Source organism: Ananas comosus, linkage group 16 (genome assembly GCF_001540865.1).
Source record: "Ananas comosus cultivar F153 linkage group 16, ASM154086v1, whole genome shotgun sequence".
NCBI lineage: Eukaryota > Viridiplantae > Streptophyta > Magnoliopsida > Poales > Bromeliaceae > Ananas > Ananas comosus.
The window spans coordinates 312467-327690 of NC_033636.1; the positions used below are offsets into that span (position 1 = coordinate 312467).

At 38.6% G+C, this 15224-nt stretch overlaps 3 protein-coding genes and 1 non-coding gene across 5 annotated transcripts in view; 3 read left to right on the forward strand and 1 right to left on the reverse strand.

Moving 5' to 3' along the window:
* Window positions 4630–4702, reverse strand: TRNAR-CCU. Its single transcript has one exon. It is a non-coding gene; the product is annotated as a tRNA-Arg (tRNA).
* LOC109722553 (protein LURP-one-related 12-like) lies at window positions 6208–7493 on the forward strand. Its single transcript, XM_020250645.1, has 3 exons — window positions 6208–6522; window positions 6651–6761; window positions 7407–7493. The coding sequence occupies exons 1-3, from the start codon at window positions 6253–6255 to the stop codon at window positions 7491–7493; spliced, it is 468 nt and encodes a 155-aa protein (XP_020106234.1). The 5' UTR covers window positions 6208–6252.
* On the forward strand, window positions 7749–12657 carry LOC109722046 (protein LURP-one-related 5-like). 2 transcript variants are annotated; one of them, XM_020249905.1, is made up of 3 exons: window positions 7749–8293; window positions 8431–8957; window positions 12434–12657. In XM_020249905.1, exons 1-3 carry the CDS (start codon window positions 8018–8020, stop codon window positions 12435–12437), a joined length of 807 nt encoding a protein of 268 aa, XP_020105494.1. In that variant the 5' UTR covers window positions 7749–8017; the 3' UTR covers window positions 12438–12657. The 2 variants fall into 2 exon arrangements, with proteins under 2 accessions (XP_020105494.1, XP_020105493.1); XM_020249904.1 differs by having other exon boundaries at window positions 7753–8293; window positions 12426–12657.
* LOC109722554 overlaps window positions 14621–15224 on the forward strand; it is a 2288-nt gene continuing 1684 nt past the window's right edge. Inside the window, exons 1-2 of the mRNA XM_020250646.1 lie at window positions 14621–14880; window positions 15006–15218. Of these exons, the coding sequence (XP_020106235.1) occupies window positions 14780–14880; window positions 15006–15218 (314 nt within the window). The 5' untranslated portion in view covers window positions 14621–14779. The remainder of the gene's footprint in view (window positions 14881–15005; window positions 15219–15224) is intronic.

A 15224-nucleotide genomic window follows, 5' to 3' on the forward strand; every position in this document is an offset into this window, starting at 1 on the left:
GGTCGCCGGGGGGAGCGAGGAGGGTGCGGTTCGGGAACGCGACGGTGATGGGGACGACGCAGGAGGATTCGAGGGAGAACGGCGAGCGCGGCAAGAAAAAAAAACAGAACGATAGAAACAGAGAGGAGAGAGAAAGAGGAAAGAGAAAAAATAATAAGGGTATTTTGGTCAGGCGGACGAAAAAGCGGACCGAATCTGCAAAAACGAAAAAGGTGGCCCGGTTTTGCAAAAGCCCAAAATAAATGGATTTTTTATGCAAATTGGCCTTTTTCGTACTATAGAAATAATTTACAAAGATTTCCAACGGGACCTTACTGGAATATGATATTCAATAATAGCCAACTCGGTGGTTTGAAAAGTATGAAGTTTAAGGATGCATATATTTTTCTACGGGGTTATTTATCTTATTTCGAAAAAATAATCTAAATGGGCTAAATATGACTGCCATTCTAGATGTGTGATTGCACCATTTATTTACTAAAGGCTAAAGACAATTTGAAAAAAATGGTCTGTCTGAATGTCGAAATAATCTATCCGGTGATATCATATGTCACGTCCCGCAACTGCCAATTTGGTCAGTTCGGACACATACGAAGACGCTGAACGGATAGAATCTCTCCTGTCCGCCCTAGGATCCATAACTACAATCATGTATAAAGAATTGCCCAGAAAAATTTCGATATACATGACTTACACGAGAGCCAGCAACACGAGCAAGTGAAAGTAAAACTAACTATTACCTCCATTCATTGTATCTTGATTATATTAAACAAAATGTAAAGTTCATAATCTATTACATCCATTTTCTCAAAATACATCACCGGTCTCTCAAGTACAACTATTACATTTTTCTAACATGTCGCTTTTCATCCTATACAAAAGATGAAAGAAAAAGGGTACACAGCTATACTCGGGGAAGTCTACTACCTAGGGCGCGATGCCCTTGCTGTGATTCTCGACCGCACCGCTCGCGTTAGGATCTGAAAGGTTAGTGGGGTGAGAACTACTGAAAGTTTCCAGTGGGTTTGGCCCCGACCTCGCCAACTCACCCATTAGGTCTACTCAAGCATATGTAAAAAAGAAAAGATAAATATCAAACCAAACTAATATTACTACAATGCCTGTACAAAAACTGAACAACAAGTAATATACTTATGATGCATGCACATCTCTTTTACTTTTACCTTTACCCAATTCTCTTGGTTAACCATTTGGTTAAGCCGAATTCAACAAATCAAATCCCTTTTTGTTCGGGAGAATTCCGCTACGACCCGACGGGACCGTCTGCTGGGGAGAATTCCGCTATCGCCTAGTGATGACAACTCCGGAGCTCACCGTTTGAGGTGGAACGACCACCATCAAGTCTATCAGACTACGGGCCTATTTGGCCTAACTTCTGAAAAAGTGATTTCTGAAAAAAGCGATTTTGTTTAAAAGCTGTAAAGCGTTTGGCGGAGTTTAGATAAAAGTGATTTTTCTAAAGTAATTTTGAAAAACTGTTCTGCAAATTTTTTTGATGTTTGCACAAATTAATATTTTTCAGCTTGAGTTTATATAATTATGAATTTTATAAATTTAAATTAAAATTTCATACTTTAAATTTAGAATTTAAAATTTAAAATTTAAAATTTAAAATCTAAATTTAAAAATTGAAATTTAAAATTTAAAATTTAAAATTTAAATGTAAAAATATAAATAATTATGAAATATAATATATAAAATATTAATATTTAAAAATATATTTAAATTTTAAAATTTAATTGTTAATTTTAAAATTTTTAATTAAATAATTATGAAATTTTAAATATAAAATTTAAATTTGAATATTTAAAATTAAAATTTTAAATTTAAAATTTGGAATATTTAAAATTAAATTTTAAAAATTTAAATATTTCAAAAATGTAAATTTAAATTGAATATTTAAATTTTTAAAATTTAAATTTAAATTTAAACTTTTAAAATATTTTGGAATTGTATAATTTGAATATTTAAAATTTAACAAATAAATTTAAAATTTAAAATTGAAATGTAAATTTTTGAATATTTCAATATAATTAAAATTTAAATTTGAAATTTGGTACATTTAAATTTAATTTTATCTTAAATTTGAAATTTGAAATTTGAAATTTGAAAATCTAAAATTTGAGATTTGAAATTTAAATTAAAATTTAAAATTTAAAGTTTGAAATCTATTTTTCAAAAATTAAAATTTAAAAGTTAAAATTTAAAAATTCAAAAATGAATCTGAAAATTAAAATTTAAAATTAAGTTTAAATTTAAATTTAAATATTGAAATTAAAATAAAAATAAAAATTTGAAGTTTAAATCCAAAATCAGAATCAGATTTCAAGAAGCAGCTTTTTTCTGCTTCTGATTCTGAGGCCTTCAAAATCAGTTTTCTGATTCTAAAAAGTAGAATCAGATTTTAAAAGTGAGTTGCCAAATGCTCTATTGAGCCGAAAATCACTTGTCAGCCCAAAAGCGCTTTTTAAAAGCTAGACCAAACGCCTCCTACCTGTGAGTATAATCTAATCCTCAACTTCGAAGATACCATGTCACAATTGCCAAAATATTTATGAAGTTTTTCTTGTTTGGCATTCCACATTTCTAGGTGCTAACCAATCCATCTTGTCACAATACCACCTTGTTTACTATTGTCATGATCCAACACAAGTTTATACATTTATAGGGTTTCTATGTCATAGTCCATTGTCCACATGTATCTTTACATTGAAAACATACACGGTTTCCACATCTAGGCACATATTAGCATTAACCCTACAATGCATGAATCTAACACTATACATATACATATATACTCAAGAAGGTATCAAAGACATAATAGGTCATTTAAAGATTTCAGATAGCACCACCCATCTCGTAGTGATGTCGGAGTGCGAGAAATCAAGTCCCGCGATTTTTAGACGCCTATCTCTCTTGACCTACATCTAACGAACGAAAAATGAGGTTTTTTTTTAATATCTTGCTGTAGACTCGTCGAAACGTCAATCCAAACCTCTCAACACGTCGAATTAACCTTCAATTAGGAATACAAGAGATCAATTCCATACTAGATCTCCATTCCTACAAAACCTCATTTTTAACCCTAGGGTTCACACCTAATACCCATAATCCAAATTTCTTAAAATTTCATAGCATAAACTAAGCTCTAGAAATCCAAGAAACTTAAAAACTAACAAATTAGGGTAATTAAGCCAAACCCTAACTTAGAAATGCAAGAAATCTATCTTGGCTCCTTGTTTCACAAGTCCTTGTTCTTAAGCCTCTTCTCCACCAAAACCACCAATTTTCCACCTTTAATCCTCCTCCAAAGCCTCCAAGTGAAGAAATTCTAAAGAGAGAAGGAGAAGGAGATGAGAAGGAGGAAGAAACGAGATGTTTCTTTGCATGGGAAGTATAGGTGTAAAGGTGGGGGTTATATATAGACCCCAACATTACCACTTAGACCCCTCACAAAACATCCTTTCATCCATTACAATTCAGTCCCTCGCAGGCTGAGTACCGGTACTCGGGTTGAAGTACCGGTACGCGAGGCTTCAAGTACCGGTACCAGTCACATAGTACCGGTACCAACCACCAACCGGAGAGCTACGCAGGCTCTGGTCTAACCTGGAGTACCGGTACACAGCTCCAGTACCGGTACTCGACCAATCCAATACCGGTACTCGATAGGCAGTACCGGTATACACTGGTATGGTATCCAAACCCGAGAGCTAGCCTCTCGGGCAACTCGCAGAGTACCGATACCCACCTTTGGCACCGGTACTCAGCATCTCAGGGTCCGAGCTCCGAGAGCTGAGCAAACATACCTCAATTAGGTACTGGTACCACATTGCTCTATTATCGATACTCAATGCCAATTCTGCAGTTTGCCGTTGCAATATTTCGGGAGTCCGTTTTCGCCCCCAATCTACGCCGAAAACGCCCAAACACTCCAGAAACACTCTTCTAACCATCCCCACGCCTTCAAGATAACTCGGGGACATCACTTATCACCCTCATACTACACTTTGATAAATTTGATCAAAGTTAGCATTGTGATTCGGAGATTCGGTATATTACATCTTATTTCATATGTAAAGATTTTTCGCTATGATTGAAAGTTAAGAGTGTGGCCTTGCAGAACATATTCAGTTTTCAAGTTATTTTTTTCAAAATAAGTTAATCATTTTGTAGGTACCAAATTAGGGGCATCTACCAAAATCTTTCAAAAAACAAAAAATCAAACTCCTACTTCCACTTACATGAAGTAATCTTTGTACCGATCGAATAAGTTAGCGCCGAATAATTTACTTTGACATCCAAGTAAGACTAAATCAAATAAAAATAATACCAAATAAAATATTTATGTATCAAAACGTGACTTTAATAATCTTTGTATCTCTTAGTTGGATGGGTAGGAGTAACAACAAATATGAAGAAATTGTAGCAACGCGTCACTTACTAGAATCTAGTAAAAAAAATATTATTGATAACACCTCGACAAACTAATTATTTTAATAAATTTATAGTTATAAGATATTACATGAAGTATTTAAATTTGTAAAAATAGAATGCACAGTCAGAATTTGGTACTTAAAAATTTGGGAAATAATTAAAAACAATAATCGCGCCAGGTAGGGGTCGAACCTACGACTTTCTGCTTAGGAAACAGACGCTCTATCCACTGAGCTACAGGCGCTAGGTGCAAGAGGTTTTTCACATAAAATATAATAACACATATCATAATCTAATTGGTAGTTAAATTAGAAAGACAGAAGAATTATACTATGCTAATTATTTGATTGCGACTTAGAAAAACAAAAGAATTACCTGCTTTGTGTTCAAGAAAATAGAAAAATAAGTCAACCTAGAGAACAAAATAGAACAATTTCATAAGCTTATGGAAGTGTGAAACGTAATGCAAAGACAAATTTCATGTCTCATGCAGAATCAACTGCATATTCTAAAATATAGTAGCTACAATTTCTGTTCTTGCCTACAATATTGAAGAAATTGGCGTAGCACAATACAAATCGTCCAATCGAGAAAAATAGAGAGCATACGATTCCTTCGATAGCAAATGCTAAAAGGCGAGATTGTTTCTGGAGATTGACTGCTGACTCCGGGATAGCAATTGCCTGTGCACATGAGTTCACACAGTGTAAAATGAAAAAAAAAAACAAGCCTGCAAGGTGAACGAGTAAAGGTCACCTTACTAGAGAGCAAAACAGTTTGCCAACTTTTAATTAGCAGATTAAAGAATAGGTGCGAGTAGATATGAGATGCTTAAACGGAAATAAAAAACTTTTAGAAATTTGAGTTTTATCCTTTAATAATTCTTATTATTATATTATTTATTTTTTTGAGAAAAAGATAGTAAATTATCTGCTTCATTCATTCGGTAAAATAAAATAGAAATACATAATAGAAGCAGACAAGACTTTCAAAAAAAGATAAAAAATAAATCGAAGAAAGAAAAAAAAAAAGAGAGAGACAGAGAGAGAGAGGGGTAGAGTGATAAGGAGAGAGGATCAGTGAACAACGGATGGCTCATTCTACGTGGTGATCAAAAGTTTGACACGCATAATTATTATAATATTATTTATGCACATAATTTTTCATTACTCTTATATATAATGTTTCTTTGGTCAAATTAGAAAGAAAAAACCGCTGGCCTTCAGATGTGTGGTGTGGAAGGAAAGGGTGAACGGGTGACCCAAACTGCTGACTTGGCTTACGACTAAATGCGCCGTGCATAAGCGAGCGAGTGGCTTCAGCGAGTTTGGTGGCACCGACCCATCACATCGTACGAACCGGGAGGAATTAAAAAGCGTATGTTCACAACTTTTACTTATGATTATACATACACACATACATACGACCGTGACCGTGCTATAATTAATTTTATATTTATACATTAATTATTGCGATTCGATCGTAATGGAGATGGGATAAATATCGTCGATCGACGTTTCGTCTGTAGGCCCCCGGAACAGAAACCGGAACCCCCACTCGTTGCCACACGTCCAGCGGCTCCCATTTTCGCAATTTATATATGTGTGGTGGCCTCGGCACGGCATTCACCTGCAGTACTCGCCTTTTAAAGCGCCTACTCTACTACTAACTTAGTTTATATAGGGTTCCTTTCGTTTTTGTTTTTTCTTTTCACTTTTAAAAGAGCAAGCAGCATCTGGCTTTTGTTGGTGTTTTCAAGTGCGAGCAAGTTGAGTTGGTATTGTTTAGTAATAGATGGAGATGGAGATGGCGATGGAGATGGCGATGGCGATGGCGATGGTAGCCGTGGTGGGGGAGGAGTACTGCGCTGAGGGAGAGCGGGAGCTGACGGTGCGGAAGACGTCGGTCTTCTACCCGGGCGACGGCTTCGCTGCCTACGACCACCGGACGGGCGACCTCGTCTTCCGCGTCGACACCTACGCCCTCGCCGACCGCCGCCAGATGATGAAGCAGCTCGTCCTCATGGATCCCCACGGCGCCTCCATCCTCACCGTCCGCCGCAAGGTATCGGTATCCTCTCTTCTGTTTCTTATTAATTTTTTCTTACATGATAAGCATATAAGCAAGTAAAAGTAGAGTAGCGGAGTGTGATCGATTTTTCTTTGTTTTTTTTTTTTGATTGGATGCAGTAGTGGCCCAGCCTGCACCAGCGGTGGGAGGGGTTCAAAGGAGAGCGAATCGAAGGCCAGAAGCCTCTCTTCACCGTCAGGAGATCCTCCATCTTCGGCGGCGATCGCAGCGTCGTGGNAAAAAAAAAAAAAAAAAAAAACAAGCCTGCAAGGTGAACGAGTAAAGGTCACCTTACTAGAGAGCAAAACAGTTTGCCAACTTTTAATTAGCAGATTAAAGAATAGGTGCAAGTAGATATGAGATGCTTAAACGGAAATAAAAAACTTTTAGAAGTTCGAGTTTTATCCTTTAATAACTCTTATTATTATATTATTTATTTTTTTGAGAAAAAGATAGCAAATTATCTGCTTCATTCATTCGATAAAATGAAATAGGAATACATACTAGAAGCAGATAAGGCTTTCGAAAAAAGATAAAAAATAAATCGAAGAAAGAAGAAAAAAAGAGAGAGAGAGGGGTAGAGTGATAAGGAGAAAGGATCAGTGAACAACGGATGGCTCATTCTACGTGGTGGTCAAAAGTTTTTTTTTAAGAAATAGGTAGCAAGCTACCTGCTTCATTCATTAAGTAAAATGAACTGAGCATACAAGTTGGAGGCAGCTTAGATTTTCGAAAAGCCAACAAAAAAGTAAAAGTTAGGAATTAAACAAAAAGAAAATCAAGGTGATCAAAAGTTTGACACGCATAATTATTATAATATCATTTATGCACATAATTTTTCATTACTCTTATATATAATGTTTCTTTGGTCAAATTAGAAAGAAAAAACCGCTGGCCTTCAGATGTGTGGTGTGGAAGGAAAGGGTGAACGGGTGACCCAAACTGCTGACTTGGCTTACGACTAAATGCGCCGTGCATAAGCGAGCGAGTGGCTTCAGCGAGTTTGGTGGCACCGACCCATCACATCGTACAAACCCGGAGGAATTAAAAAGCGTATGTTCACAACTTTTACTTATGATTATACATACACACATACAATACGACCGTGACCGTGCTATAATTAATTTTATATTTATACATTAATTATTGCGATTCGATCGTAATGGAGATGGGATAAATAAAATATCGTCGATCGACGTTTCGTCTGTAGGCCCCCGGAACAGAAACCGGAACCCCACTCGTTGCCACACGTCCAGCGGCTCCCATTTGCGCAATTTATAATGTGTGGTGGCCTCGGCACGGCATTCACCTGCAGTTCTCGCCTTTTAAAGCGCCTACTCTACTACTAACATAGTTTATATAGGGTTCCTTTCATTTTTTTTTTTTTTTCTTTTCTTTTCACTTTTAAAAGAGCAAGCAGCATCTGGCTTTTGTTGGTGTTTTCAAGTGCGAGCAAGTTGGTATTGGTATTGGTATTGTTTAGTAATAGATGGAGATGGAGATGGAGATGGAGATGGCGATGGCGATGGCGATGGCGATGGTAGCCGTGGTGGGGGAGGAGTACTGCGCTGAGGGAGAGCGGGAGCTGACGGTGCGGAAGACGTCGGTCTTCTACCCGGGCGACGGCTTCGCTGCCTACGACCACCGGACGGGCGACCTCGTCTTCCGCGTCGACACCTACGCCCTCGCCGACCGCCGCCAGATGATGAAGCAGCTCGTCCTCATGGATCCCCACGGCGCCTCCATCCTCACCGTCCGCCGCAAGGTATCGGTATCCTCTCTTCTGTTTCTTATTAATTTTTTCTTACATGATAAGCATATAAGCAAGTAAAAGTAGAGTAAAAGTAGAGTAGCGGAGTGTGATCGATTTTTTTTTTTTTTTTTTTGGATTGGATGCAATAGTGGCCCAGCCTGCACCAGCGGTGGGAGGGGTTCAAAGGAGAGCGAATCGAAGGCCAGAAGCCTCTCTTCACCGTCAGGAGATCCTCCATCTTCGGCGGCGATCGCAGCGTCGTGGCAGTCGAGGTGCACGCGCCCGCAGCAGCAGCAGCAGCGGCGGTAGGAGAGGTGGAGTACCGGATTGAGGGCTCCTTCGCACAGCGGTGCTGCCGCGTGCTGTACGGAGGAGGCGGAGGAATGGGAGGAAGAGTGGCGGCAGCAGAAGAAGAAGGTGGCGGTGATGGAATGGGGATGGTGGTGGCGGAGATAAAGCGCAAGGTGGACTCCTGCGCGCACGGGGCCGTGGTGCTGGGGAGGGACGTCTTCTCCCTCTGCCTCGCCCCCCGCTTCGACTCCGCATTCGCCATGGGCCTCGTCCTCGTCCTCGACCAGATCAGCGGCGACGACGACGACGACCACGACGACGACGAAGCCGTCTCCGTTAACGCAGCCACCCTCCTGGAGGAGAATGACTGCGCTATCGACCGACGGTGATGCTCGCATGCTATCTCAAGTTCTTGTTTATCCGTCACCTTACCTTAATCTGCCACTGCTGTAAAACTGGAGAAATTAAACTATCCCTTCAGAGTTGCAACCTGGGACTAGTAATTATTTGTTTAAAAATGTGTCGATAGATAATCCCTGTAGTATTGCGGTATCACGACTTGGTCTCGGTACTATTCGATCAAACAGTCCCAGATTGACCATACTCATTCTGTTGTTTTGTTTCATCTTTTTGATGAAGCAGATCAAATTTCTCTTAATGGTTAGAGTGTAAAGCGTAACATATGTGAGAGTTTAGGCCGGACTAGGTGTTTGAGTGAAAAGTGGCTGCGATGTGTACTGGGATTACCCCTGCGTCTTACCCAATCCATTTATTGGAACCAAAATGCTAGATCTGCTGTAAGTCGGTCTTCCCGAGTGCAGATTAGATTGAGAATTTGAGATTCTTGAATGAAAAAAGCTTGATCAGCCAAAGAATTATTCATGAGATAAATCTTTCGTCATTCCCTGCTATACATAGAAAATGATAGAGAAAGAAGGAACAGGTTTTCCCTCTGGATGAGTTTTTTAGCTTATTCTGGCTCTGTTAGCGATCAAAGTTTGGATCAGACTGGTTCGTGTCACTTTGGGACCAAAAGTTAGAGAAGGAAGCACCAAACTTGCCCACCAAACTTGCCCATATTTACCTAAGTTAGTTATCATGGTATTATCAGATTTCTAGAAGATATGATTTTGGGGCTTGAGATGAGGTCACATTGATATAATGGGTTTGTGTATATAGTAGGTATTCAGCTTATCCTTTTATGTATTCAGTTTAGGTCCCGCTTTTTTCTTTGTTTGTTGGGCTTAACCGCTTAAGTTGTTTCACTTAGTCATTCTTAGATGTAAACTCCGATTCCTACTTTCTTTAAATTAGTTCCTTCTCGGTGGCTATCCATGTTTTAAGTTAAAGTATTCTTAGATAGATATATTCTGATTCTTTTTTCTGCTTGTGGGTTTTTTGGCTGTTGGTTTTGTTGTTTGAAGTTCTTTTATCAGTGCATGCAACTATAGAATTGTCCTTTTCTTGCTAATGGCATTGTATATTGTATAATCAATAGGCTCAGTTAAAACATCTCCCTTTATGGCTAAACTATTCGCATTAAATCAGATCAGTTGTTTGTCTATTATCTATTTATTTAATTTTGGGTGTTTATTTTGGAGTTGAGCTAGGGTGTTTTTAGAAGCGGGGGTCTCCATACTTTCAATTTATTTTTATTGATGGGACTTCTGAACTGACTATCAACTTCGTTAGACTCAATCTGGAGTATGTGAGGTCCTTGGATTATAAATTTTGCGATTTTTGGATATTATTTTTCTAGTGATCGAGTGGTCTCAAAATGAACAGTTAAAAATAAAAATTTTATAAAATGTGATGATACAATGCTAAAGTTTTAGATCAAGAATTATTGATCTTACATTATACAGTATAAAATTTTTTCTACCAAATTTTATTCATAATATTTCTTGACCGCTAAACTTGCAAATGACTCATGGTAACCATTAATGATTTTGAGCCCTTTTAATCACTAGGTAAATGATATCAAAAAATTATAAAATTTATCGTTTAGAGATTTCAAATACTCCAGATCAACTCTAACTGAGTTGATCATTATTTCGGAAATCCATCATCAAAAACAATTTGGAAGCGCGGGCTTCTAAAAGCACCCCAGATCAACTATTTATTTTGAGCGGATTCCTTTTTTTATCTTCTTTTTTTCTTTGTGACTATGTATGGGACTGTGTTTGTGACTATGTAATAGAATTCGTATTATGAGTAATTTTGAGGTTCTTCTGATTCATAGCTGACCTCATTCATCTTGACTGCAGATTTTCTAACCTTTTTGGGTTATTCACGCAAGTCTTTTTCTCATTTGGTTTTGGTAATTATACTATTGGTGCAACATTGTCCTTTTCCTTTGACTGCTTTATGTGCTTTTCGTATTCATTAGTGATGGGATTGGTTCACATCATTTTCTTCCTAATGTTTTGATTACTTAATTGATTAGCTCAAACATTTTGCACTTAGTGCATCCCTGTTGTCCTTGCTTCTTAATTTGTCCCTTGTATTCAGAAGTGCTCCCATGGCTGCATGCTGCAAAATCAGATGTATACTTAATTGTGAGCCCTTCCATGTTATAGAAGTTAATAGATGCAAATTTATGGCCTTTCTTTTTGAACTATCCTTGTCGACGTTCCAATATAGATGAAGCAGAGAGTTTTGCAGATTGGTGTATTTTGATACATCATTGTTATCTGTCTCAGCTGGGCTCATGAACGGTGACTAGACAAAATCTCAAAGATAATGTCTATATATTAGCAATAAAGCACATGCATATGGAACTTTACTCTGGGTATGTTTGATCGCAAATCTGTCAAAAAAACTCTGATCGCATTGTGCGAAAACTTCTCATAGTTCCAAACGTTTGCTATCATTGGAGCAAACATGCCAATTTACTTGGTTCGCACTGAGAAATTCTAGTCATTTCAGTGGTATTCTGATAGTTTCCGTCGACATTAAGGATTCAAACATTTTATATTTGTAAGCAGTAGCTTGTCAGTTTCTTACCTTCTTATCATGCAAGTTTCTAGCTTGTTTTCTCATCTAGTTTTTGAATGCTTTTTGTGGACCTCACTTTTTCTGATGAGTTTAGACCTGGCCAGTTGATGTTATTCTCTGATTAACCTTCATAATATCCTATGTATGATGATCATTCAGCTTTTGATAACATGCAATTAGGTAGAGACGCAGAGCGTTATTCCTGTGAGTGAGTTGTGACTAGTGGAGAAACGATGCAATAGTGAATCTTCTTTTGCTTGAGATTCATTTTCATACAACAAGAATCGATAGTTTCAGCATCTAAAGTTCTTTGGTGTCACCAAATTTTCCTGTTTAAATATGAAAACAGTGGTGCAGATAATTAGTTGGATGTTATTAGTAGGTTTATCTTGCATATCCGGGACTATCTAGATATGGTGATGATGCTCCATATCTTTTATGTAAACTTCGAACTGCAATAAACTCTTTGTTGGGTTTGTCAGAATGTCAGATTTCACCAGTTCAACTTTTGCTATGGTTGCTTGGCCATTATGCGCCAAAGCTTCCGTGTTTATCTCCAAACCTGTTAGCACAAAGTTGACAATTTCTCTCCTTAGGAAACTCACGATAGCGGCCCTCCAATATTGTGTACAATTGTTGGATAATTTTTTTTCTTTTGTTTGTTGCTATCCATATAAAGAAAACTTATTTTCCCTTTCATTCTGTTAGCAATAGATAGATAGTTCGTGTTTTTCAATTTGTGAATACTCGAGTTGTGATAGATGGATTAATTCGATAGCTGTTGAGAGACTAGAAGTTATTGGCCATTTTAACTTGTTTTAATGCGAGATTAATTACGATCCTGTTGTTTCTGCAGGACAATAGGTAAACCTTGAAGTTCCATAATCATTTTCAACTGTAAGGAATGGCTGCCTGACAGATATCAATGCCTTCAATCAGCTTCTGCGTTTTCCTTATTTGTTTTCTTTTTTTTTTTTTCTCCTGAATATTAGAGGTGGACTTACTTTGAACATAAATCAAGGTGTTTTGTAACTTGGGATATGTTTAAATGTTCTCAAAGTTTTAGATTTTAGTCGCAGCGCCTTTACCAACCTGGCTGTTGATGGTGCTTTGATCCTTGGGAAATTGGGGTCTGTTTGGTGTGCTGTAGAGTGTAGTTTTGTTCAAGTATTGTTTGAGTAGAGTTATTCTGAGAAATACTATATTGAGATTCCGCCGGTCGGCTTCTCTTTGAAGTTTGAAGTAGGATTAGAGGTTTCAATTTTGAGCCTCGATGTTTCAATTTTTGTTCACCAACAACTAAAAGCACCAGCTGGGTAGTATTTGTACAGCACTCTGAGCCTGTAATTTAATGGTAAGTAAATTCCCCTAAATTTTATCTACTTTTATTACATATTAAAACATATAAATTTTGTTGATAATAAATGATTAATATATTACTGGAGTCATCATAAAATAAATTTTGCAGTACTCCTAATTAACAAACTAAAATAAGTCGTACAGAAAAGTATAACAACTTAAGATGCAAAGGTCTTCGACAACACCCGATGAGAATGCGTATTGTGGGGGTAAACCAACACAATTTTCAAACGTAAATGCTTTGGCCACGCATAAATTTTATAATTGTTTACCTACGCGGACGTCCGTGACACTTTTGTTGACTACTATAATTACTCGATTCTTGTGATTTATTTTTTAAGAAAATGTTAAATCTTTATTAATTTAATTAACCATCATGATTATATAAAGCACCCGAGGCATCAAATCTAGCAATCCGAGTTAAGATCTGAAGGCGTGGAACTGGAAACAACCCAGATACAATTTAAATGAATCTGGCTTTAGGTGGCTACGCAGTCGACAACTTTGTTGGCTTTTCGGAGTTTTCTAGTTTTGAAGACTTTATCACTGCTTGGCCTGATGCAACAAAGTTCTTTCCTTCCGAAACATACAAATTCTTATTCCCATTCGAAAGGAATTGACAACAAAACCCCCTTTTTTTTTTTCTTTTTTTCTTTTTTTTTTTTTCAAATCGAGTTTTATTGACGGGATCGATCTAATTCTCTCATAGCGAGCATATAGCACGAGGGGTCTGCAGACTCTGCACACGATTTTTTCTTTTCTTTTTTATTTTCAAAAAAAAGAAAAAAGAAAAAAAGGAATCAACAATCCTTGACCCCACGGACGAGAGCGCTGCGCGACCCATCGCGACCGCGACCCATCTTTTACCGGTCCCGCCAGCCCGGGCCCGGGGGAAGAGGGACTCCTCTTCTTGCTGCTTCTTTCTGCTGTCTGCCCTCGTCACTCTTTTGTCCTTTCAAATTCTCATCCCAGTCGTCACCACCTCTTTCCCCTTCTCTTTCTCATTCTCTTTCTCCTTCTCTTGCTCAGTCGCCCGCCCGCCCGCCCGCCCGCCCGCCAGAGAGAGAGACACACNAGCTCAACTCTCTCTTTCTCTCTCTCTCTCTCTCTCTCTCTCTCTCTCTCTCTCTCTCTCTCTATATATATATAAATATAATGTATTTTAATTATATATAGGCTTTAATTTAATTTGGGCCATTATTGTTGGCCTATAAAATAAACACAACAAGTACAACCGTGCAATTGAGCCCAACTCTAAATTTACATAACACACTCTCTCTTTCAGACTTTTATTATTGCACATAACCCTAAAACATGATAACATTCAAATTCCCAAATCCCCAATTTTTTTCCCTCTCTCTCTCTCTATATGACCCTAGCTCACATTTCTTATAATTATTTTGTATTTTGAACTATTGAACATGTTGCATCAAATTATAGGTAATGTTCTATAAAAATTAAGCTATTGATTATATAATGTTGACAATTTCAATCGGCTCGTTTAGAGCTCGAGCTCGGCTCGACTCGAAATTAGGCTCGCTCGAGCTCGGCTCGAATTGATTTCAAGCCGAGCTTGAGCCTAGATTTAGGCTCGAAATTAATTTCAAGCCGAATTTGAGCTGACATAAGCTCGCTCGAGCTCGGCTCGTTTCCACCCCTACTCCTCTTCTTGCTGCTTCTTTCTGCTGTCTGCCCTCGTCACTCTTTAGTCCTTTCAAATTCTCATCCCAGTCGTTACCACCTCTCTCTTTCCCCTTCTCTTTCTCCTTCTCCTTCTCCTTCTCTTGCTCAGTCGCCCGCCCGCCCGCCCGCCCGCCCGCCAGAGAGAGAGAGACACACACACACAGAGAGATGCCTCGTCCGGGGCCGCGGCCGTACGAGTGCGTCCGGCGGGCGTGGCACAGCGACCGCCACCAGCCCATGCGCGGATCCCTCATCCAGGAGATCTTCAGGTCCTCATCATCTCTATCCCTCCTCCTCCTCCTCCTCCTCCTCCTCTTTCTCTTCGCTTTCCTTTATTATTGATTATTGATTATTGATTATTGATTATTGATGAGGGAAAAATTTGGGGGGATAGGGTAGCGAACGAGGCGCACAGCGCGGCGACGCGGAAGAACAGGGAGTGGCAGGAGAAGCTGCCGTTCGTGGTGTTCAAGGCGGAGGAGATCATGTACTCGAAGGCCAACTCCGAGGCCGAGTACATGGACCTCTCCACCCTCTGGGACCGCGCCAACGACGCCATCGACACCATCATCCGCAAGGACGACTCCTCCTCCTCCTCCTCCCCCCCCCCCCC